General features: G+C 38.5%; 1 protein-coding gene across 1 annotated transcript in view; it reads right to left on the bottom strand.

Moving 5' to 3' along the window:
• The window catches only part of Ide (Insulin degrading metalloproteinase), a 644,148-nt gene that overhangs the window by 409,713 nt on the left and 210,148 nt on the right, over positions 1-24,287 (bottom strand). The window contains exon 7 of the mRNA XM_067140877.2: positions 18,350-18,550. Within this exon, the coding sequence (XP_066996978.2) occupies positions 18,350-18,550 (201 nt within the window). The remainder of the gene's footprint in view (positions 1-18,349; positions 18,551-24,287) is intronic.

Below are 24,287 nucleotides of genomic sequence, written 5' to 3'. Positions count from 1 at the left end.
TAAGGTGCTGATACTTCTGTGGGCTCCAGTGCAAATGCTTTTATATTTGTTATATTTTATATTTGTTGTCTGGTATTTTACACACCTTTTAATACACCATGATTCAATAGACATTAAAAGTCCTCTTTATGAACAATTACCAATCCTATTCTATCAGTTAAATCTTCAAGATAATATTTTATGTAATGTTTTAAAAACAAAAACAATAAACACTCCCATCAGGCCGATAAACACATCACGTTTCTCTTCCCCACCAGACGCAAGCAACTCCTCCTCACGCGCATGCCAATAGACCCGCCTTCACAAGGCCACTCCCCTCCACCAAGACGCCACACATACAATATGCATAGCAGAACATCGGCGACCACCAGTACTCCCACATCAAGGTAACATTCAAGCGGGCAAAGGGTAAGCGTCAACACAGCAATACTTATAATTTTTCCGGTTACCCTCTCCCATTTTGTTTCTTACTTTTTAATCTGGTTAATTCTAACTTCTCCCCTTACAGAGCTTATATACACCCGACATCGTGACATCACAACTGATCAACAAGCCAACATTAAATTGCCACAACATCGACGCAGCATGCCATCACCAGAATATTAGTGTATACAAAAGAAGATAGTTAATGACACTATTACAATTTTAATGCACCGCCAAATATAGTACTCAATAAGGACCCTTCAATCAAGAATACAACAATAAAATAACTTCTACCTTTGAAAGTTGTAACACCAAATTTATTTTATTTTTTTTGCTATTGGCTTCACGTCGCACCGACATAGATAGGTCTTATGGCAACGATGGGACAGGAAAGGGCTAGGACTGGGAAGGAAGTTGCCGTGGCCTTAATTAAGGTACAGCTCCAGCATTTGCCTGGTGTGAAAATGGGAAACCACGGAAAACCATTTTCAGGGCTGCCGACAGTGGGGTTCGAACCCACGATCTCCCGAATACTGGATACTGGCCGCACTTAAGCGACTGCAGCTATCGAGCTCGGTCCGAATTTTATCAACCTTTGAATGAGAACTAACCACCAGATCTGAGCATATAGTTAAATAATATGTCAAAACTTTACGTGTTGGAAAGTATTTCCTTTTTAAAATCTCGTTTTAAAATGTTTTAACTCACTTCAATTTTACCAATGTCTATTGTACCATATATATTAATCACTTTTTACTTTTGACCAAGGCATTACACCTTTAGCATATTCATTATTCTCATATCTAATCAAGTTCCTTAAATAATGGCTATACATCATGTTAATGTTTTAATAATAAGAAATTTTAGATTATGTCATAGCTACCTGTTTTGGTATTGAGGCAATGATAAGGCTGATGATGCCCTTTAAAAGGGACGAAACATGTCCCATGTTCATACTTAAATGAGGAAAGAACATTAATCTTATGCTTGATTTTATTGAATAGGTGGAAAATAACACACAATAAAATTTTACACATTTAAAAGAATATAATACCAAGCCGCCACAAGTGATACAATACTCAGTGCCTAAGCACTCCACAATTGTAGGTCAGTCACGTTCCACAAACATAATAAGATTACCCTTCACATACAATTGAAGTCCAGTCCAGTACCATATAGTGCAGCAGTGTCACTTCCGTGTCTTACCGTCAACTTTCACTCCCAAATCGTGTGTCTCCTTCTCGCTGTTTGATCACATGCATATATAGACCTCCACTTTCCCCTTCCTCTCACATGATACGTCAAGATTGATCCTGGCCAGCCAATCATGAGTAGATCCTCTTGTTGTGACCACGCCCTGAACCTCTTACGGATCTTACGGATAATATAAAGATATGTAGGGTATTGTGTTAACAGATCTGTAGAAAAAGACAGCCAAATGGACCAAAATTTACCACGCAATTGGCCTCACATTGTACTGAGAATGGTAAGTCTACGGTTTCAATTTTATAATGCCCTACCTTAGTATAAGATCAACAGACTCTGGGGCGTTTCACATGAGTCATCAGAACTTTCCGACTACAACATCAATTTATAATTTATAATTGTGTATACAACAACAAGTCCACCTCATCAAACTCTGGGCTATACACATGACTCATCCAAATTTCCCGACTTCAAAATAGCAATGTTTTCCCATCAGTTTGTACAAAGAGAGAGGGGGATATACTGTTCAACCAGTACCTGCAGATTGATTTCTAACCCTATTCATACCCCTAATCACGAAGTTGATGTGGTGGCAATAAGTGTACCTAATACTAAATTTGTAGTAAATAAGAACTTAGCAGGAGTAGTGAAGATTAAAAAAGAGGACAATCCTATTTACGGGGTATGAAACCCGTTTAAAACATTATGAATAAATACAAAAATGAAATAATAATAATAATAATAATAATAATAATAATAATAATAATAATAATAATAATAATAATAAATCAAATACTGATAATACTGATATCTCTTACTTCTGAATACAGTAAGAGGGTGTGATATATGTACTATCACAGTATCAAGTCCAACGATTTAATCTGATGTTTTCTCACTGCTGCAGGAGGTAGTAGTAGCTCTTGAAACATGTACGGTAGGTAATTATAATAAAATGTAAACTACTGACAAGGCGGAAAAGTGTTTCCTAGAAATTTAAAATAAGTCAACACGAACAAGACTGAACCAACATGGTTAAAATAACACTGACCTGCGAATTCAAACTTTCCGATCATTTCATGAAGTTTACATAGTGATGTTTTATATTTTTGGCATGCTGATTCCGGAACTGAAGTCAGTTTTCAACTATCACATCAGGTTTTTGTGCAAATTCAAAATGAAAACTTGATAAATATGCAGCACGCGCACATGCAGGATTACTATTATCACAGGTAAAGAACGCTTCTTTCTTATTATTTTCACCCATGTGAACACTCCTATCACACTGGTATACATAATATAAAGATATGTAGGGTATTGTGTTAACAGATCTGTAGAAAAAGACAGCCAAATGGACCAAAATTTACCACGCAATTGGCCTCACATTGTACTGAGAATGGTAAGTCTACGGTTTCAATTTTATAATGCCCTACCTTAGTATAAGAAACGTCTTCGCCTTGCTTTTCGTGTGTGAGGAGTAGTTAGACCTTCTCTCTTTAGTAACCAGCAGTAATCTGCCAGCATGTTTTTGTTCTATTTCCCTTGATATCTGCACTCCATTTCCTGTAGATCCTGATGGAATATTTTCCCCTTGCTCTTTGCTCAACATTCCTAGGTTCTTAGGGAAATAGTCCAGATGTGAATGTAACATGTGCACTTTCAAGCTCATTTTTCAGACTAAATCTTGGAAAGAATCAGGCAATCTATCCACCACTTCTTTGTAGCCTGAATCCTTTGTGTTTCCAAGAAAGTTTTCGACCACATTCCGGAATGCTGCCCATGCCAATCGCTCTGCAGCACACGTAACGTCTTCAAAATTAGCATCAGAAAGAAGTTTTCTGATATCTGGACCTATGAAAATACCCTCCTTGATTTTGAAATTACTGATGCTGGGAATCGATTTCACTTAAGTGACTGCAGCTATCGAGCTCGGTGGTCGAATGGTATTGAAATTAAATTCTATCCTCCAGTTAAGAATTTAACACGGAAGGAATGGTAATATTAGAAACAGGGCCTAAGCATAATTGGATGAAAATTTGTAATAATAATAATAATAATAATAATAATAATAATAATAATAATAATAATAATAATAATAATAATAATAATAAGAGGGAAGTAGTGGAAATAATAGCAGAAGTAGAGCAGGTTATATCCAAAGTGGAATTTGAGGAACAAGAAGCGACAAGGTGTGAAGTAGGAAAAATAATGTCCATGATAATAAAGTACAAAGACAAAGAAGTGATCATAATAAATAAGAAAATTTATTAAAAGGATTGAAAGGGAAAATTGAAAGCAAGAACATTACAGTAATCAAAGCGGATAAGGGTAATACGATAGTTCTAATGAATAAATAAATATATATTGATAAAACAGAGGAGTTTCTAAGGAATGGCAAGTTCACTTTAATTAAAAAAGATCAGATGAACGTAGTTCAAAAGAATTTTAAAAAGATGTTGAAAGAAGTAGGATTTGTTTCAGACACCAAGGACGTGAATAGTCTAATAAATATGAACTCGGGAATGCCCACTATGAGGGCACTGCCCAAAATCCATAAATACATACATACTGTACCAGGAAAAGTTGATTTTAAAGAGCATGAGGTCTTTCAAAGGGGTACCTAGTCCTTAGGAGATGGTACAGAGAGGGAGGATCGCAAGGTGAAATAATAGATATTATATCTTTCTTTCCTTTATTTAATCTCTGGAAGGCCACCCTATTATGTCGCCTAATCAAAAATATTTAACAGAAAATAAATTCCAATTTCAACAACTGAAAATCAAAATTCAAGTGAAATTCAACAGAATAATATCTTCCTCAATCCGTCCATTATAACTTTCATGGCACAAATTAATAATGAAGAATGTTGTCAGTAAATAAGAAATCCTAAAGTATTTCTATTGGCACTTGCGATTTCAGATTACACTTTCTAAATGAACTGAATAAAGTAAATTTGGTAATTCCTTCTCGAGAACACATCAAACTCAAATATGAAAACACTTGAAATCAAATCTAGTCTTCTTGTATAAAGTTCTGAGTATCGTCCTACTGTTTGTAAATTATTGTACGCTTTGTGAAAATATTGTAAATTGAGAGTTTATGATACACTTCCACTATGAATAATGCACTCAACTGATATTTCAAAGTTCCAATAAATGAGAATATACGAGAGCACACTGTTATTTGAAAGTATGTCTTGACTTGAAAAGTTGTAAAACGTTAATTTCCAAGTAAAATATAAATTAAGTGAACTTTTAATGTTTTTTGTCGGTAATGACACTGTTTGTAAAAGTTCTGCTCAAAGTCAGAATTGAATGGAAAAAGCAATGATATCACCTGATATACGCCTTCTCGTTGAGCTCGAACAGTTGAATACTGCTCCGCAAACAGCAATCTGGAACTCAGCTGTCAGAAGGCACCAAGATATTCCATAGTACCACGTCCCTGGAACTATCCTGCGTAGTACCAAATCTCCATCGATCTCCGTCGTTCTACCCTGATCTCCGTCGTTCTCCGTCATTCTCGGTCGTCTTGAGTCAGGATTTCTCATGTTATTAAAAGAGCGGCTTTAACACGAGAAAGTCCAACTGACTAGGTTGAAAAGGTGCACCATTTGATTTTGCACTGTTAGAACTGATGACTGTTCATAACTAATCACCATTCACTTGGCGAGAAATACGTCGGAGCACTGTCTATTATCGTAAATCATGATAATGAGAAATACACTTCACTGCATAGTTCATCTAGACACTTACTGCTCACTGTTCGTATGGTCAAAATAACTTTCATCTGAAGCACAGTTTATTATGGCTCACCTTCAGAGCAAATAAATAAATAAATAAATAAATAAATAAATAAATAAATAAATAAATAAATAAATAAATAAATAAATAAATGGCTCTCTCTCGTAATATCTCGTAATGTTAATTCTCACTAACACAGTTCTACAATTATTCATGTATAAGTCCTATACTTCACTGAATTACAAAGTTCACTATACAGTCTATCCACACGCGTTGTTTTAAATGGTACAGTCTGTTTCGGCACAAATTACAGTGTTCTAGGCTCTGATAATACTCAAAATAGTTAGTGTGTTGCGACCTACAATCACAATATTCGCAGTTGAAATAGTTCAAGATCATTACAATGCAAAGTAGCCATGCTCACTTCAAGTTGGTTAGGGTTATTCACACGAAAACTAAGATATCTGTCAAGTTCAAATATTGGTGAAATATTACAAGTCTTTATGACTTGGATGTTACACACACGTTAATTTTCTAAGTCTGAATGTGTGACGAATTGCAAGTCCCACAATTTATAAGTTTCTCACTGGTATTCCCAGAAACTAAGTGTCAACTTGCTGTCGAAATTTTCTAAGTATTACGATGTCCGGCAGCAGGAACACGGAGTTCGACTCGTCACGTGCAGTGGGACATGCTAGCCAGCTGTGAAGGATGCGAACTGAATTGCTGTGGTCTGGCCTGCTGCTTATATCCCGTACGACTCAAGGCTACTTGCCACGTCACAGAGGGGAAATGTGCTTATATCTCTTGAATGCCTTGATGGATTTTATTGAAATTATCGTATGTTTACATTTAGAACATGAGCTACACGATGATATATGTCTCATTTCCGTAACTTAATCGGTTGAAAAGTTAAACATTTCCTTCCAGTACATTCGATAGAGGTGTGTGCAACATGTGGCAGTGACGTCACCCGCAGGTTCCTTGCTCGTGACATGTCCAGCTCGCCATGAGGAACTTCGTATTGCGCTAGCACAAGATGTCGGGCATACGAACAGATATTATCACCGTCCCCTTTCCATATGTTCTGGCAATTATAAAATAATGTACAGGGCTGGAACAGTTCCTGGTACAATACATAATCATTATAGACCATTATGCCTTTCAGCATTCAGTCTGCAAGCCTCTGTGAATTTACTAAACGTCGCCACAATTCTCTATTTGCAACTAATGCTGTGGCTTCATTTAGTTCTATACCTCTTATCTCTAAATCGTTAGAAACCGAGTCTAACCATCGTCGTCTTGGTCTCCCTCAACTTCTCTTACCCCCCATAACAGACTCCATTATTCTCCTAGGTAAGCTCTCCTCCTCCATTCGCCTCACATGACCCCACCACTGAAGCCGGTTCATGCGTAGTTTCATCCATTGAGTTCAATCCTAAATTAGCCTCTATCTCCTCATTCCGAGTACCCTCCTTCCATTGTTCCCACCTGTTTGTACCAGCAATCATTCTCGCTACTTTCATGTCTGTTACTTCTAAATTATGAATAAGATGTCCTGAGTCCACCCAGCATTTGCTCCCGTAAAACAAAGTTGGTCTGAAAACAGACCAATGTAAAGATAGTTTCGTCTGGGAGCTGACTTCCTTCTTGCAGAATACTGCTGATCGCAACTGCGAGCTCACTGCATTAGCTTTACTGCAACTTGATTCAATGTCATTTACTATATTACCATCCTGGGATAAAACACAACCTAAATACTTGAAATTATCTACCTGTTCTAGCTTTGTATCACCAATCTGACATTCAATTCTGTTGAATTTCTTACCTACTGACATCAATTTAGTCTTCGAAGTGCTAATTTTCATACCATACTCATTGCACCTATTTTCAAGTTCAACAATATTAGACTGGAGGCTTTTGGCACAATCTGCCATTAGGACCAAGTCGTCAGCATAGGCCAGACTGCTTACTACATTTCCACATAACTGAATCCCTCCCTGCCATTTTATACCTTCCAGCAGATGATCTATGTAAACTACGAACATGCAAAGGTGAAATATGACAGCCTTGTCTAACCTCTGTAAGTACCCTGAACCAAGAATTCATTCTACCATCAATTCTCACTGAAGCCCAATTGTCAACATAAATGCCTTTGATTGATTTTAATAATCTACCTTTAATTCCATAGTCCCCCAAGTATAGCGAACATCCTTTCCCTCGGTACCCTGTAATATGCTTTCTCTAGATCTGCGAAACATAAACACAACTGCCTATTCCTCTCGTAGCATTATTCAATTACCTGCTGCGTATTGAAAATCTGATCCTGACAGCCCCTCTGTGGTCTGAAACCACACTTGTTTTCATACAACTTCCTCTCAACTAGTGATGGGACATTCGATTCATTTTACTGAATCGATTCATTTGATTCTGTTCACGTTATTGAATCGATACAGTGATCCGATTCACGGCACATTAGTCACCGCTCTTACTGCATCTGTGTAGTATGTGCTGGTAAGGCAGCAGCAACAGCATGCAGTGCTCGCAGCTGCCATCTGGTATTCATACTATGAACTCCTTTCCTAGAAAAAAAAATGCTAATCACTGTAATACATCGAAGGTTTCCGGCGACGCAGGGTGGGAAAAGGTTAGGATTAGGAAGGTAGCAGCCATAGCCTGAATTAAGGTACAATCCCAGCATTTCCTGGTGTGAAAATGGGGAAACTACAGGAAACCATCTTAACAGCTGCCGACAGTGGGATTCGAACCCACCATCCCCCGAATGCAAGCGCATAACTACGCGATACTAAATGCAAGAAAACTCGCTCAGTCATTTTTGAAAATATGCATTTTTCTAATAAGCTGAGGATATTTTTACATAGTCATATTTTGTATAGGCTACCCGAGATGTACAGTAGCCCGCTGATTTTCTGATTCAACATACTGTTGGTTAAGTTATTGCGTCTGTCCACATATGATTGAAGTCTTGTGCAACGATGTGACATATGAACTGAGAGAATACTGAGCCGTTCTTCCCAATATAAAACAGGTACTTTTGAGTGGTCATGAGCATGACGCATAGTCATAGGGCAGGCTAGAATTGAGTTTGTCAAATGTCAACTAAGTTATAATACTAAGACTCATTAAACTAATAAATAGTATAACCTAATAGCCTACCTACTTACTAGCACTTCAGAATTATGTTTTGACTACCTTTTTAACACTGCAAATAAATCCATCTATTATTTAAACCTCCCTGTAAGAAGAGGACAGTGAATGCAAATTGGTATTATTTTCAAATGAGCCAAGCTCGAGAGTCCATTATAGCATACGATTCTTTCAGTGTAGCATGGCTCGCTGCATGTCTCGCTGCAGCGGAAGCTCGGCTCTCCGCGTGTCCAGTGAGCCAAAGAGGAGCCGTGTGTACCTTGTGTCTCACTGAGCCGCGCTCGTTCACGATTCTTTCGATGTACCATGATTCACTGTCTCGCTGCAGCGGAAGCTCGGCTCCCCGTCAATGTCCAGTGAGAGCGCCACTCAGCACTGTCCGCTGGGAGTAAGCTGAATCGTGTGCCGTGAGCTCGCCGTTCCTGTGAATCGATTCACTCGGACACTTGAATGAATTGATACGCTGCTTCGAATCATGCATTCAGTAGCCAACACTACTCTCAACGACTGATCACACCCTCCCTTCCTGGATGCCAGTGGATACCTTGCCTGGTACACTAATCAATGAGATACCTTGATAGTTGTCGCAATCTTTCCTGTTCCCTTGCTTATAGATAGGTGCAATCACTGCTTTTGTTCAATCTAAAGGTACCTTACCAACACTCCATGCTAATCTTATTATTCAATGATGCCATTTCAGCCCAGCCTTCCCACTATACTTCACCATTTCAGGACTAATCTCATCTATTCCTGCTGCTTTATGACAATGGAGTTTATTTACCATCCTTTCCACTTCCTCAAGTGTAATTTCACCAACATCATTTTCCTCCTCTCCACGAGTTTGGCTGCTCGTAACACCACCAGGAAGATTTCCTTTTACGTTGAGAAGATGTTCAAAATATTCCCTCCACCTCTCCAGTGATTCCCTGGGATCTATTATGAGTTCACCTGAATAACTCAAAACACTGTTCATTTCCTTTTTCCCTCCCTTCCTAAGATTCTTTATTACTGTCCAGAAAGGTTTCCCTGCTGCTTGACCTAGCCTTTCCAGGTTATTAGCAAAATCTTCCCAAGACTTCTTTTTGGATTCAACAACTATTTGTTTCGCTCTGTTTCGTTCACCTACGTACAATTCCCTGTCTGCCTTGGCCCTTGTTAGGAGCCATTTCTGATAAGCCTTCTTTTTACGTTTACAAGCTGCCCTCACTTCATCATTCCACCAAGATGTTCGCCTTTTCCCATCTTTACACACAGATGTTCCTAGGCATTCCCTTGCTGTTTCTACTACAGCATCCCTGTATGCCACCCATTCTTTTTCTATATCTTGAACCTGCTCACTGTCTACTGTTCGAAACTTCTCACTAATCATATACATGTACTTCTGTCTAATTTCCTCGTCCTGGAGATTTTCTACCCTTATCCGTTTGCAGACAGATTTCACTTCCTCTGTCCTAGGCCTAGAGATACTTAGTTCACTACAGATCAGATAGTGATCTGTATCATCGAAAAATCCCCGGAAATCTCGTACATTCCTAAGAGATTTCCAGAATTTGAAGTTGGTTAAGATGTAGTCTACTATGGATCTGGTATCCCTAGCCTCCCATGGGTAGCGGGAAACAGTCTGATGCTTGAAGAATGTATTCGTAACTGCTAAACCCATACTAGCACAGAAGTCCAGCAAACGCTTCCCATTCCTATTAGCTTCCATATCTTCCCCACATTTACCAATCACCCTTTCGTATCCTTCAGTTCTATTTCCAACTCCCGCATTGAAATCGCCCATTAGCACTATTCTATCCTTGTTGTTGACCATGACCACGATGTCACTCAAATGCTTCATAAAACTTGTCAACTTCATCTTCATCCGCACCCTCACATGGTGAATACACCGAGACAATTCTCGTCCTAATTCCTTGAACTGACAAATCTACCCACATCATTCGCTCGTTTACGTGCCTAACAGAAATTACGTTGCATGCAATGGTAATCCTGATAAACAGCCCTAACCCATACTCTGCCCTTTCCTTTCTAACACCCGTCAAATACAGTTTATAATCTCCTATCTCTTCCTCGTTATCTCCCCTTACACGAATATCACTTACTCCTCGCACATCCAGATGCATCCTCCTTGCTGACTCAGCCAGTTCTACTTTCTTCCATAAGCCCCATTAATATTGATAGCTCCCCATTAAATTACATTTTGTTCGCCAAGTTGTTTCCAAGGAGTCCCTCGCCTGTCAAATGGGAGTGGGGCTCCGTTACTCCCGTAGGCCCGAGGCTTGCTTAAAATGTTCTGAGCTCGGTAAATTCATGAAGCAGGATGCTACCCTACTTACACATACTCCAAGTGAGGATCTCTCCTCTAACGGGTTATGGACCACCGGTGGATTGCATAGTCCTAGCCGCCTGAGCACAAGGAGGGCCATGACTCAGAATACGTCCGAGATGCCCACTCCCATTCCATAGCAACTGGTGTCCCGTCTCTCAGGACCACTTACTAGGCCACTCAACCGTTGCCCATGGTTCACGAACTAGGACGTGACTTCAGTAACCCACACCATGAACCATCCCAAAATCCATAAGCAAGAAATTCCCATAAGACCGATATTAATCTGTAGAAATAGTCCGATGAAATGTTTAGCCAAATTTATGCAGGTACGGTATTCTTAAGGAAGCATTTTAAATTCACAATAGAGGCAATAGTCAGTAATATAAGCAATTTCTGTTAACAGAACAAGGAATACTGAAATTAAAGAAAATTACACAATTCACAGTCTCGATATTAAAGACATGTACTCCAACATCCCCATCTCTAAAACAATAAATATTGTTAGAAGGAATTTAATAGAACATAGCGGGTTAAGTAAAATAGAGATTGAATAATTTGTCAAGTTGTTAGCATACACATTAGAGAACAATTATTTCGGATTAAAGAAAAAAATATACAAACAAGAGAAGTGGTTGGCTATGGGTTCACCTGTGTCGGGTATTCTGGCGAATATTTATATGGACTATTTGGAATCAAATATAATAACTGAGAAAATTAAAGGATTAATAAAATGGAGGAGATATGCGGACGACATTTTCATTATTATAGATGAACAAGAAATAGGTTTGGTAGAAGTACTAAGAGGAGTGAACGAAATGGACAAAGATACCAAATTTACAATGGAGTCAGAGAAAGGAGGATCGCTTAACTATTTAGACATCAAAATAACGAGAAATAGTACCAGGTTTTTAGAAAAGAAACGACTAATAGCACCATTATAAGGACGGACTCCAACCAACCACGGCAGCAGAAGGAGGCAACATTTCACAGTATGATCAGTAGGGCCATTAAAATAATCCCCTTAAAAAAACAAGCTTTCAAAAAAGAAATGAATACAATATATATATATGAGATCGCAAGTAGAAGAACAAATTAATAAATAAACACAGATCAACTTTGGAAAAAGAAAGGAAGAATGTAGCAGTAATAACATTCCACAACAGACACTCGTATGAAATAAAAAAGATTTTTAACAAAAATGGCATTGACATTGTGTTTAAGACAAACAACAATAAGAAGATAATTTTATTATATTCACGTAAGGTTAATAGGTCCAGTAAATTCAATAAATCGGGAGTATATTGCATCAAGTGCCAAAGTTGTGTTAAGAAATATACAGGACAATCAGGTAGAAGTTTGGAAGTGAGAAACAAGAAGCACATGGTTAAATTAATCAATTTTTGATACAGGTGTTGTCCCTGGTATGATTCTGGTGCAAACTGATACCAAATCTGTGGAAATGCACTATCTTTTCTTTGTAATTGGTTGGGAAGTGTTGCACAATATTTTTCTTATGAAATCTGAAGTTATTTAGTATTAAAACATGCATGAAACACCTACGTCTAGTCATTGACCCCATAATTTAGCTTTCAACCGACACATTTCATTCATGGCTGCAGAGCCAAACTGTCCTTTCAGTCTGACATTCACATATTCTGCTTTCAATTTCTAGAAACTTCACTCTTTGTTCACAAAATGCCCAGCAGTTAGTTTCCCTGTTCAAGATGAGCTTTATTTCTCTTTGAATCATTTACTGGAGCACAAATCTTGCCCTGATCTTACTTTCTTTCCGCAGCACTATTATCAATTTGCTCTCCTTTCTCACAATGTGGAACTTTTCTTTCGCCATTTCCATCCATAACACGTACTACTATATAAAATTTTTTGCTATTTGCTTTACGTCGCACCGACACAGATAGGTCTTACGGCAACGATAGGATAGGAAAGTCCTAGGAATGGGAAGGAAGTGGCTATGGCCTTCAGTAAGGTACAGCCCCAGCATTTAGCTGGTGTGAAAATGGGAAACCATGGAAAACCATCTTCAGGGCTGCCGACAGTGTAGTTCAAACCCACTATCTCCCGGATGCAAGCTCACAGCTGCGTGCCCCTAACCGCATGGTCAACTCCCCCAGTCGTGCTACTATTTAAACATATACTGTGCAAATGAGGTGACATTTGCAGGGCACATTTCTTGGCTGTGTCAGGAATAAAGTTGTCAACAGAGAGTAATACATCAAGAGTACTGAACCTACCTTGACACAAATTATACCTGCACCCCAACTTTTCACTGCCATTATTTAATTTAATTTCCGGGTTGAACCGTGTTGTAGTTGTCTGTACATCACGTACAGTTTGCCGACGTTTCAAATACCTTGCAGTATTCTTTATCAAGGCGACTGAAATACCCCTACTTGATCCGAGGTAATCAGTCCCCCAGGCAGAAATTTACACTACTAGAGTGGCCCTGACCTTGGCCTTTTAATATCCTAGCCTTTCTGGCTGACGTAAGCCCTGGCTGTCTCGTGAGTATTCTGGAAAGTATGTGTCACAGCCAGGTAGTGGGGGCTTGCCCGCGCTGTTATGTAATGGGGTTTCGGCCCATGTGTTTATGTTGTGGTCTGTATGTCAAACTATGAATGATAGGCATCCATGAATTACTGATTTTATATACTTCTTCTAAATTTATGTTGTTCGGATGTTTGATTTCGATAGCCTCGGGAATTTTCCTTTCCAGATTCCAAGGGATAGCTGCTAGGATCTTGGTCTTGTCAAATGATATTCCGTGCCTTGTTTCGTAGGAATGCTTGGCTACCGCTGAAATATCTGTGTTTTGGTTCTTGGTGTGATGGATATATTCTTTTACAAGTGATTATTTTCATTTTGCTAACTCTGACTTTGAGATTCAGGTATCTATTGGACTTAGCCTGGTTGGCTACTCGATTACAAGTGATTATTTTCATTTTGACCGTATTGAAATTCAATTATTAAATGTTAAACAATTAATTTATTGAAACCACCTATTCAATACTAGTGAAGTCTTTATGACTATAACAATGTCATTACATTAAGTTTGAGTATTGTACATGTTTCGCCTGGCATTGCAGGCATCATCAGCCATGAATTCTATCTCCAAGTCAGAGCTCTGAGTGGATGCTATATTAGGATTAATCAAAGTAAATATTATTTACATAACAATTGCAATGGAGTGATCAAGCCATCCATGTTTTAAAGTACTAATGTGACGTCCAAATTTTGGTCACATTTAAAGGAGATAATATTAACTGTCAACATTCATGAGTTAGTAATGAGAACGGGATGATACATGGGTTTAAACAATCTGTACATTTTTACAACTTATTGGAGATTAACTTGTGCTAGAACTATTCCTAAAAACTATTTTTTACACAATTTACACTAATGTATACAAACTTATGTTACGTTTTGGAACTGAACTGGTCGATCTTGTCTAGAAGTTTCAATGGAATGTCTTACTCATGTCCTGTCGAATGGAGAAAATGCTGATACTGATATGGTATTGTAGTCTATTGAAGTCATAGCATTTAAATATTTCTTTTTATATTTGTAGGACATTAAACACGTTCAGCTTATATGACTTTTTGGGGGGGGGGGGAAGGTCTAAATATTTTGTAGTCAACCTCACTTCTAGAAGAATGAGTATCAGTATTAAGGTGGATGGCAAGAAATCTGTTAGAGAGTTTGATCAAGTTTTGTTAGATAACAAATTATTACATAACCATATAAACTTTTTGTATGTTGTTTTGTTGGAGCTTTTTGAAGTTATTCAGTGTGGATTGAAGAACAGTTCACTGGTTTCTGGATGTAGTGTGTAGCTGGTGGGTGCATTAAAGTCCTTTAGACGTTACGAGGAGGTCCTGTTGTGTTGCTTGTGCGACGTGGTCTGAACAGTTGCTTTATTTCTGCTTGATGTAGATGTTGATTCCCAATGGGAACCTAAAATATTTGTCCTGAATGAGTAAATTTATATCCTGAATGAGTAAATTTATGTCCTGAATGAGTAAATTTATTCATTCAGGACAAATATTTTAGGTTCCCATTGGGAATCAACATCTACATCATTTGATGGCCAGGCAGGCATCTATTTTTGGAAATGAGACATAGCTCTCATAGTGCATTGGCACTGCTGGTGGCTTCAAATAGCCTATGCAGTGGCCTCCACGGTATGCACTAGCCTTGTGTCTTGGGTGGTGTGCTAAGTCCCAACTGATGAGCCTAACTTAGCACAGGAGGGCGAAACACAGGCAATCAAGAATGAGTTAGCTGGAAAATTTATAATGTCCAATAACGGACCATTATATTGGTATTATTTCTGCTTCTCGTATTGTAAATAATATTTACTATGATTAATCCTAATATAGCATCCACTCAGAGCTCTGACTTGGAGATAGAATTCATGGCTGATGATGCCTGCAATGCCAGGCGAAACATGTACCATACTCAAACTTAGTGTAATGACATTGTTATAGTCATAAAGACTTAACTAGTATTGAATAGGTGGTTTCAATAAATTAATTGTTTAACATTTAATATATTCTTTTAGGCGAGTGGAGATCAGACGTTTTGTTTCACCAACATAACAAGCTCCGCAGCTACATTCAGTGTGATATACTCCAGGGTCTGTAATTTTATTGTGTCTTTTACTGGTGGTAGATAACGGGCTAGCTTCCGGTGAGGTTTATAGATAGTTTTTATGTCGTGTTTGTCCAGTATCTTGCCGATCCTGTCTGTAGTATTTTTAATGTATGGCAGTATCGCTGTTTTCGGGCGGGTCAGTTCTTCTTTCCCGTTGTTTTCTCCTACGGCGGCCTTTTCTTTGTTCTCTTGTGATTTTTTAAGGACTCATCGGATGTTAATGAGCGAGTAGCCATTTTTCCTGAGGGTTCTTGTAAGGCGTTCTTTCTCTTCCTTGAGGTGCTCTGCATCAGATATCGCTATGGCCCTGTTCACCAGTGATGTTAGGACAGCCTGCTTTTGTGATGGGTGATGATGAGACGAGGCGTGTAGGTACCTGTCTGTGTGAGTGGGTTTCCTGTATACTGCGTGACTCAAGAGTCCCATTGGAGTTGCATTTTACTAGAACATCCAGGAATGGTAGTTTTCCGTCTACTTCTATTTCCATGGTGAACTGAATATGTACATGCATAGAGTTAAGATGGTCGAGAAATAGCTGTAGGTTATTGCTCCCGTGAGGCCAGATTACGAATGTGTCGTCCACAAAACGGAGAAAACATTTTGGTTTCAGGGTAGATGTGGCTAAGGCTTTCTGTTCAAAGTGTTCCATATACATGTTTGCTATTATTGGAGAGAGTGGCGACCCCATCGCGGCCCCTTCTGTCTGTTCGTAGAACTCCCCGTTGAAATAGAAATAAGTGGCGTTAAGACATTCTTTAGCTAGTGTTGACAGGTCTTCTGGAAGTTTCTAGTCTAATAGCGGAAGGACTCCCGACATTTCATCCAGCTCCTTAAGGCCCTATCAATTGAAAGTACGGACTTATTAGTAAGTTTTGACGTCACGTCACTTTTCACCAAGGTGCCACTAACAGAAGTATTTCCGCTATTAGACCAGAAACTTCCAGAAGACCTGTCGACACTAGCTAAAGAATGCCTCAACGCCACTTATTTCTATTTCAACGGGGAGTTCTACGAACAGACAGAAGGGGCCGCGACGGGGTCGCCACTCTCTCCAATAATAGCAAACATGTATATGGAACACTTCGAACAGAATGCCTTAGCCACATCTACCCTGAAACCGAAATGTTTTCTCCGTTTTGTGGACGACACATTCGTAATCTGGCCTCACAGGAGCAATAACCTACAACTATTTCTCGACCATCTTAACTCTATACACGTACATATTCAGTTCACCATGGAAATAGAAGTAGACGGAAAACTACCGTTCCTGGATGTTCTAGTAAAATGCAACTCCAATGGGACTCTTGAGTCACGCAGTATACAGGAAACCCACTCACACAGACAGGTACCTACACGCCTCGTCTCATCATCACCCATCACAAAAGCAGGCTATCCTAACATCACTGGTGAACAGGGCCATAGCGATATCTGATGCAGAGCACCTCAAGGAAAAGAAAGAACACCTCACAAGAACCCTCAGGAAAAATGGCTACTCGCTCAATAACATCTGACAAGTCCTTAAAAAATCAGAAGAGAACAAAGAAAAGGCCGTCATAGGAGAAAACAACGGGAAAGAAGAACTGACTCGCCCGAAAACAGCGATACTGCCATACATTAAAAATACTACAGACAGGATCGGCAACATACTGGATAAATACCACATAAAAACTATCTATAAACCTCACCGGAAGCTAGCCCGTTATCTACCACCAGTAAAAGACACAACAGAATTACAGGCCCCTGGAGTATATCACATTAAATGTAGCTGTGGAGCTTGTTATGTTGGTGAAACAAAACGTCTGATCTCCACCCACCTAAAAGAACATATCCGTCACACCAAGAACCAAAACACAGATATTTCAGCAGTAGCCAAGCATTCCTACGAAACATGGCACAGAATATAATTTGACAAGACCAAGATCCTAGCAGCTATCCCTTGGAATCTGGAAAGGAAAATCCGCAAGGCTATCGAAATCAAGAAACATCCGAACAACATAAATTTAGAAGAAGGATATAAAATTAGTAATTCTTGGATGCCTATCATTCATAGTTTAAGACATACAGGCCACAACATAAACACATGGACCGAAACCCCATTACATAACAGCGCGGGCAAGCCCCCACTACCTGGCTGTGACACATACCTTCCAGAATACTCACGTGACAGCCAGGGCTTACGTCAGCCAGAAAGGCTAGGATATAAAGGCCAAGGTCAGGGCCACTCTAGTAGTGTAAATTTCTGCCTGGGAGACTGATTACCTCTGATCGAGTAGGGGTATTTCAGTCTCCTTGACAAAGAATACTGCAATGTATTCAAAACGTCGGCAAACTGTACGTGATGTACAGACAACTACAACACGGTTCAACCTGGAAATTAAATAATTCTTCACATCGTGGAAGCTTCACTTTTCACTACCATACTTTGAAACAATAATATAATAACAGTAGTAATATTAATAATAAGAAGAAGGGAATATTTGCATATATATGGTAGGTTACTTTTAAAAAATAACAAAATATAACAAAATTACAAAGTAAAAACATCAGCATACACAGAGTAAGAACATTAAAAATACATTAAACAAATTGGATTTTTGAGAACACACATGTATAGAGCATGTCTCAGGTCAGATGTAGTGTACATCCTGGTAAAGTCCAGAACAAATTTGTTACTTTCATTGATTTGTCTTAGACTTAGCTTTAGTTTTAACGGTTTCATATGTTATCACCACAACAGAGGTCATTTAAGGAAGTATTTCTTATACCCTACCAATATGACGTAGGGAACACATTGTATCATAAGCAAGCTTACCTGGAACAACATTTTTATAATATCATTGACATGATCAATGCCCTCCTGTGTAAGATCAACGTGAACAGACAGAAAACCAAAGCCCCGTGCAGGACATCTGCTTGCTGCCACTAAGCTATTACACCAACTTTTCATTTTCAAGGCTGTCAATAAACTGCCGGGACCCTCGTGACCAATCAGGTGGCATAAATAGTATCCAGGCTGAAATTAAAAGGAAGAAACATAGAATACCAGACAGAACTAATTGAAGTTACATACATTACCACAAACTATTTAAATAATGCAAACATAGGTAATGTAGGTCCCTCTTCACAAAGGGTACTGCTTTGAAGGGTATCACACTGTAATGAACTACTAAACAGCCTGGCAAGAACATGTTTCATATTGATATCTTTAATACTTTATTATTATTACAAGATATTAAAATCATTCCGTATTGATGGTTTTCACTTTACAAAGGAAGAAGATTTATTACATATTTACTTACTAGCTGATGTACCCGTGTTTCGCTATGGGATTCTCAGAAAGACTGACTTGGTGGTTTTCCTAACTGAATTCAACATAGGTCATTACAAACACATTCAGTAGGAATGTAGCGATTCAAAGTTCAGTCCAAAGTTCCAGAGCTGGAATAACCAGGTCGCAGATTGCCGTGAACACTCCTCCGTCATTATTCCGTTAAATATGCACACTACTCATTCCAATCAGTGCCTCAGAGTAGGGATTGAATAGCTCGAATGCTATGATGAACCAGTGTGTTACGTACCAGTAATATCAGAAAATGTATGAACCAGCGGAATGGCATCCTAAAGAAGAAAGTTATCTAACTCCCAAGCTACTTCCCGCCAATATACACGCAGGCTGTTACACTCAGTACGACCAGGCGACTTGGCCGTGTGGTTAGGGCCGCGCAGCTGTGAGCTTGCAACCGGGAGATAGTGGATTCGAACCCCACTGCTGGCATCCCTGAAGATGGTATTCCGTGGTTTCCCATTTTCACACCACTCACACCAGGCTGTACCTTAATTAAAGCCTAGGCCACTTCCTTCACACCCTTATTCCTTTCCTATCCCATTGTCGCCATAAGACCTACACGTGTTGGTGCGACGTAAAGCAAATTTGAAAAACCTCGGTAAGCTGCAGTAATCCTGTCTATAGGGGATGAGTGGAAACTGAAGACAAAAAGCACATCACAACAAACGATGGTCAATGTAATGTTATTGATGATACAGTTTATGAGCTTTCTATGTTGCAGGCCTTCACATTAGTTTTCTTTCGACTCTGTGATATTAGGGCGTCTTACAAAATTATTTATATCGTAGACTGTAGTTCCTTATTCTCAGACTCTACATACTGATTTTCAATAAATTCTGTTTACCCATTTTCTCGTGACTCGGCGCTGATATGGACTTAGTAACAAAAATCCAAATTCATGAGTAACTCTGTTATTATATGCGGTACGGTAACAATGTATAAGACATAAGTGATCAGAAGTTTAATAACTTCTTACATAACTACTACCAACTTACCACATAACTAAAGTTATGTTAGTTATGTAGTATTTATCGATACAACCATTAATAACATAAATAACTTATTTGAGAAATAAATTTTAGGCCTTCCCTAAACTACCATGTTTCTCAGGGTGAATACAATTATGTATAGCCTATATTGTAGTGACTTGTTTCCCGTCTTTGTCTACCGATTTCCATTAAGATACGACCACTAATAACATATATATTTGAAAATTAAATTTTAGGGATTCCCCTAAACTGCCATTTGACTCAGCGTGAATACAATTATTTATGGCCTACATTATATCGACTTATTACCCCGACATTGCATACCGATTTTTATTAAGACATGACCACTAATAACATAAATATTTGAGAATTAAATTACAGGCCTTCCCCTAAACTACCATTTCACTCAGCGTGATTGTAGTGGTTCATCACCCGACTTTACATTCCGATTTTCATTAAATTCTCTTCAGCCATTTTTTCGTGATGTGTGTACATACATACACACAGACAGACAGACAGACAGACACACAGAAAATACAGAAAAGCAAAAAAATGCATTTCCTTGTTACTGTGGACATGATCGATACAGAAATATCATTCTTTTCAAATTCTGAGCAATGTACAGACAAAACTCCTATTTTATATATATAGATTATTTATTGAAGAGGAGGACATAATAAATCTTTTTCCTTTGTAAAGTGAATCTTGAAAATTTTTCGAGTTACAGTAGTTTGAGCGCAGCAGTGTAATTTTGGTTATGCAAAGCTTGAGCATCCGATCAACGGGTGGTGGTGATGATGATGATGCTTGTTGTTTAAAGGGGCGCAACATCTAGGTCATCAGCCCCTAATGGTACAAAATGAGACAAAATGGTATGACAATTTAAAAATCCATAATCCTCCACTGACCAGAATTCGAAAATGTGAGGACGAAGAATGAATGGATAGATATGAACTTAAAACAATCAGTGGATCCGACCTGCAATGCCCCACATTCCCAGAAACTTAGCATTAAACTATAGTATTACTGACCAAGGGACAGCTTCTAAAGCACAATACTGACTAGATGATGCTTGCAGTCGAAACGGGTCCAAAATCCAGGTCATCGGCACCTCATAATGGTACTTATCTTTAGGAAAGAAGAACCCTGCTATGTATCATGTTGCGGTACTAATTAAAAGCAGCGTAGACTCGCGAGTATTCCACACAGTATGGTACTATGCACAGGTAATGAAATTCACGCATGTAACACAGACCTAAGGTGTTTCACACACTGCGGTGCTACTTACAGGCAACGCAAACCTATACAGGCAATGCAAACCTATGGCGTTCCTCACATAAGTGAACTAAACACAGGGACCTGCACTATCCCGTGGTGTTCCTCACAGAGTGGGTACTAAGAATAAGCAAGGCAGAACCATGGTGTCGTTAATCCCATGCTGTTACTCATATAGGGGTACGAATCACAGCTACTGTAAAATCTGCCAACACACTCTATTGCTACTAATCACAAACCTATTGTATACCTAACATAGCGGTACTACGCACAAGTATAAGCGACCCATGGTGTTCCCCGCGTGGTGGTGATAGGGATCTGCACTCAGATGGCCTTCACATAAACCGCAGTGGTATATATAAGTTACTAAATTTGTTTAGAAGAGTTATAGGAAGGTACACTCAGGGAAACAGGGTGTCCTAGGGAGCAGTGATAAGGGAACAGGGAACTGGAAATCAAGTAGGGATGACTTAAAAATTTTAGTGCTAAATTGTAGAAGTATTGTAAATAAAGGAATAGAATTAAGTAATTTAATAGATATATACTCACCAGTTATTGTAATAGGAGTTGAATCATGGCTGAGAAATGATATAATGGATGCAGAAAATTTCTCACGGAACTGGAGTGTGTATCGTAGAGATAGGATAAAAATGGCAGGAGGGGGAGTATTCATTCCGGTGAAAGAAGAATTTGTAAGCTACGAAAAAGTTAAGATAACAAACATGAAATTCTAGGTGTAAGTCACATCTATAAAGACAATACACAACTTGATGTCTTTGGAGTGTAAAGACCGGGAAAGGGTAGCAGAGACGCTGATTCAGAATTATTGATAAAACAATCAGCTACGTGGGAAAGGATAAGGAAAGGAACATGATTGTAGTGGGTGATCTCAATTTACCAAATGTCAATTGGGAAGGTAATGCAAATGACAGGAAGCATGACCAACAAATGGCAAATAAGTTAATATGGGAAGGACAGCTGATTCAGAAAGTGATGGAACCAACTAGAGGGAAGAATATTCTGGATGTGGTGCTGGTAAAACCAGATGAGCTCTATAGAGAAACCGAAGTAATAGATGGTATTAGTGATCACGAAGCTGTTTTTGTGGTAGTTAAAAATAAATGTGAAAAAAAGGAAGGTATTAAAATTAGGAGTAATAGGCAGTACCATATGGCTGATAAAACAGGCATGAGGGAGTGTTTGAAAAGTAACTATGATCGGTAAAAAACAGTAAATAAAAATGTAAATAGACTCTGGGATGGGTTTAAAGCACGTGTTGAGGGATGTGAAAATAGGTTTGTACCTTTAAAGGTGGTAAGGAATGGTAAAGATCCAATATATTATAACAGAGAAGTAAAGAGACTATAAGGAGGTGCAGGCTGGAATGAAATAGAGTTAGAAATGGCTGTGGAAGTAAGGAGAAATTGAAGGAACTTACTAGGAAATTGAACCTAGCAAAGAAGTCAGCAAAGGATAACATGATGGCAAGCATAATTGGCGGTCATACAAATTTTAGTGAAAAATGGAAGAGTATGTATAGGTACTTTAAGGCAGGAATAGGTTCCAAGAAGGATATTCCAATAATAATTAATGAACAAGGGGAGTATATATGCGAGGATCCTCAAAAGGCAAAAGTATTCAGTCAGCTGTATGTACAGATTGTGGGTTACAAGGATAATGTCCAGATAGAGGATGTGACTAGTGCTAAAGAAGTATTAAAATTTACCTATGACAACAATGACATTTACAGTAAGCTACAAAAGTTGAAAACTAGAAAAGCAGCTGGAACTGATAAGGTTTTTGGGGGATATACTAAAGACAATGGGTTGGGATATAGTACCATATTTGAAGTACTTATTTGATTATTGTTTGCATGAAGGAGCTATACCAAATTAATGGAGAGTTGCTATAGTAGCCCATGTATATAAAGGAAAGGGTGATAGACATAAAGCTGAAAATTACAGGCCAGTCAGTTTGACATGCATTCCATGTAAGCTTTGGGAAAGTATTCTTTCTGATTACATTAAGACATGTTTGCGAAGTTAATAACTGGTTTGACAGAAGGCAGTTTTGGTTTAGGAAAGGTTATTCCACTGAAGCTCAACTTGTAGTATTTCAGCAAGATATAGCAGATATCCTGGATTCAGAAGGTCAATTGGACTGTATTGTGACTGACCTATCTAAGGCATCCGATAGGGTAGATCATGGGAGACTACTGGCAAAAATGAGTGCAACTGGACTTGACAAAAGATTTGACTGAATGGGTGGCTATGTTTCTAGAAAATAGAACTCAGAGAATTAGAGTAGGCGAAGCTTTATCTGACCCTGTAATAATTAAGAGGGGAATTCCTCAAGGCAGTATTATTGGACCTTTATGTTTCTTATATATATCAATGATATGTGTAAAGAAGTGGAATCAGAGATAAGGCTCTTTGCAGATGATGTTAATCTGTACAGAGTAATAAATAAGTTACAAGATTGGGAGCAACTGCAAAATGACCAACTTTGATTATCACACATTCATTTTTAACGATCAAGTGAAATGATTGAACATACTCAATTATAAAAAATATGATGAACATACTCAATTATAAAAATATATGATAAAAGAAGGGAACATACTACAAAACCTTGCACAAGAGATATGAAGAAATACTAAGAAAATTAAAAGGCTACCTAGTACAGTTACAAGATTGGGAGCAACTGCCAAATGGCCTTGATAATGTTGTGAGATGGACAGTAGGCAATGGTATGATAATAAACGGGGTTAAAAGTCAGGTTGTGAGTTTCACAAATAAGAAAAGTCCTCTCAGTTTTAATTACTGCGTTGATGGGTTGAAAGTTCCCTTTGGGGATCAATGTAAGTACCTAGGTCTTAATATAAGGAAAGATCTTCATTGGGATAATCACATAAATATGATTGTAAATAAAGGGTACAGATCTCTGCACATGATTATGAGGGTATTTAGGTGTTGTAGTAAGGATGTAAAGGGCATGTAAGTCCCTGGTAAGACCAAAACTAGAGTATGGTTCCAATGTATGGGACCCTCACCAGGATTATTTGATTCAAGAACTGGAAAAAATCCAAAGAAAAGCAGCTCGATTTGTTCTGGATTATTTCCGACAAAAGAGTAGCATTA

Source organism: Anabrus simplex, chromosome 2 (genome assembly GCF_040414725.1).
Source record: "Anabrus simplex isolate iqAnaSimp1 chromosome 2, ASM4041472v1, whole genome shotgun sequence".
In the NCBI taxonomy this organism is placed as follows: Eukaryota; Metazoa; Arthropoda; class Insecta; order Orthoptera; family Tettigoniidae; genus Anabrus; species Anabrus simplex.
The sequence above is the reverse complement of the archived record's forward strand: the minus strand, read 5'-3'. Positions and strand labels throughout refer to the sequence as shown.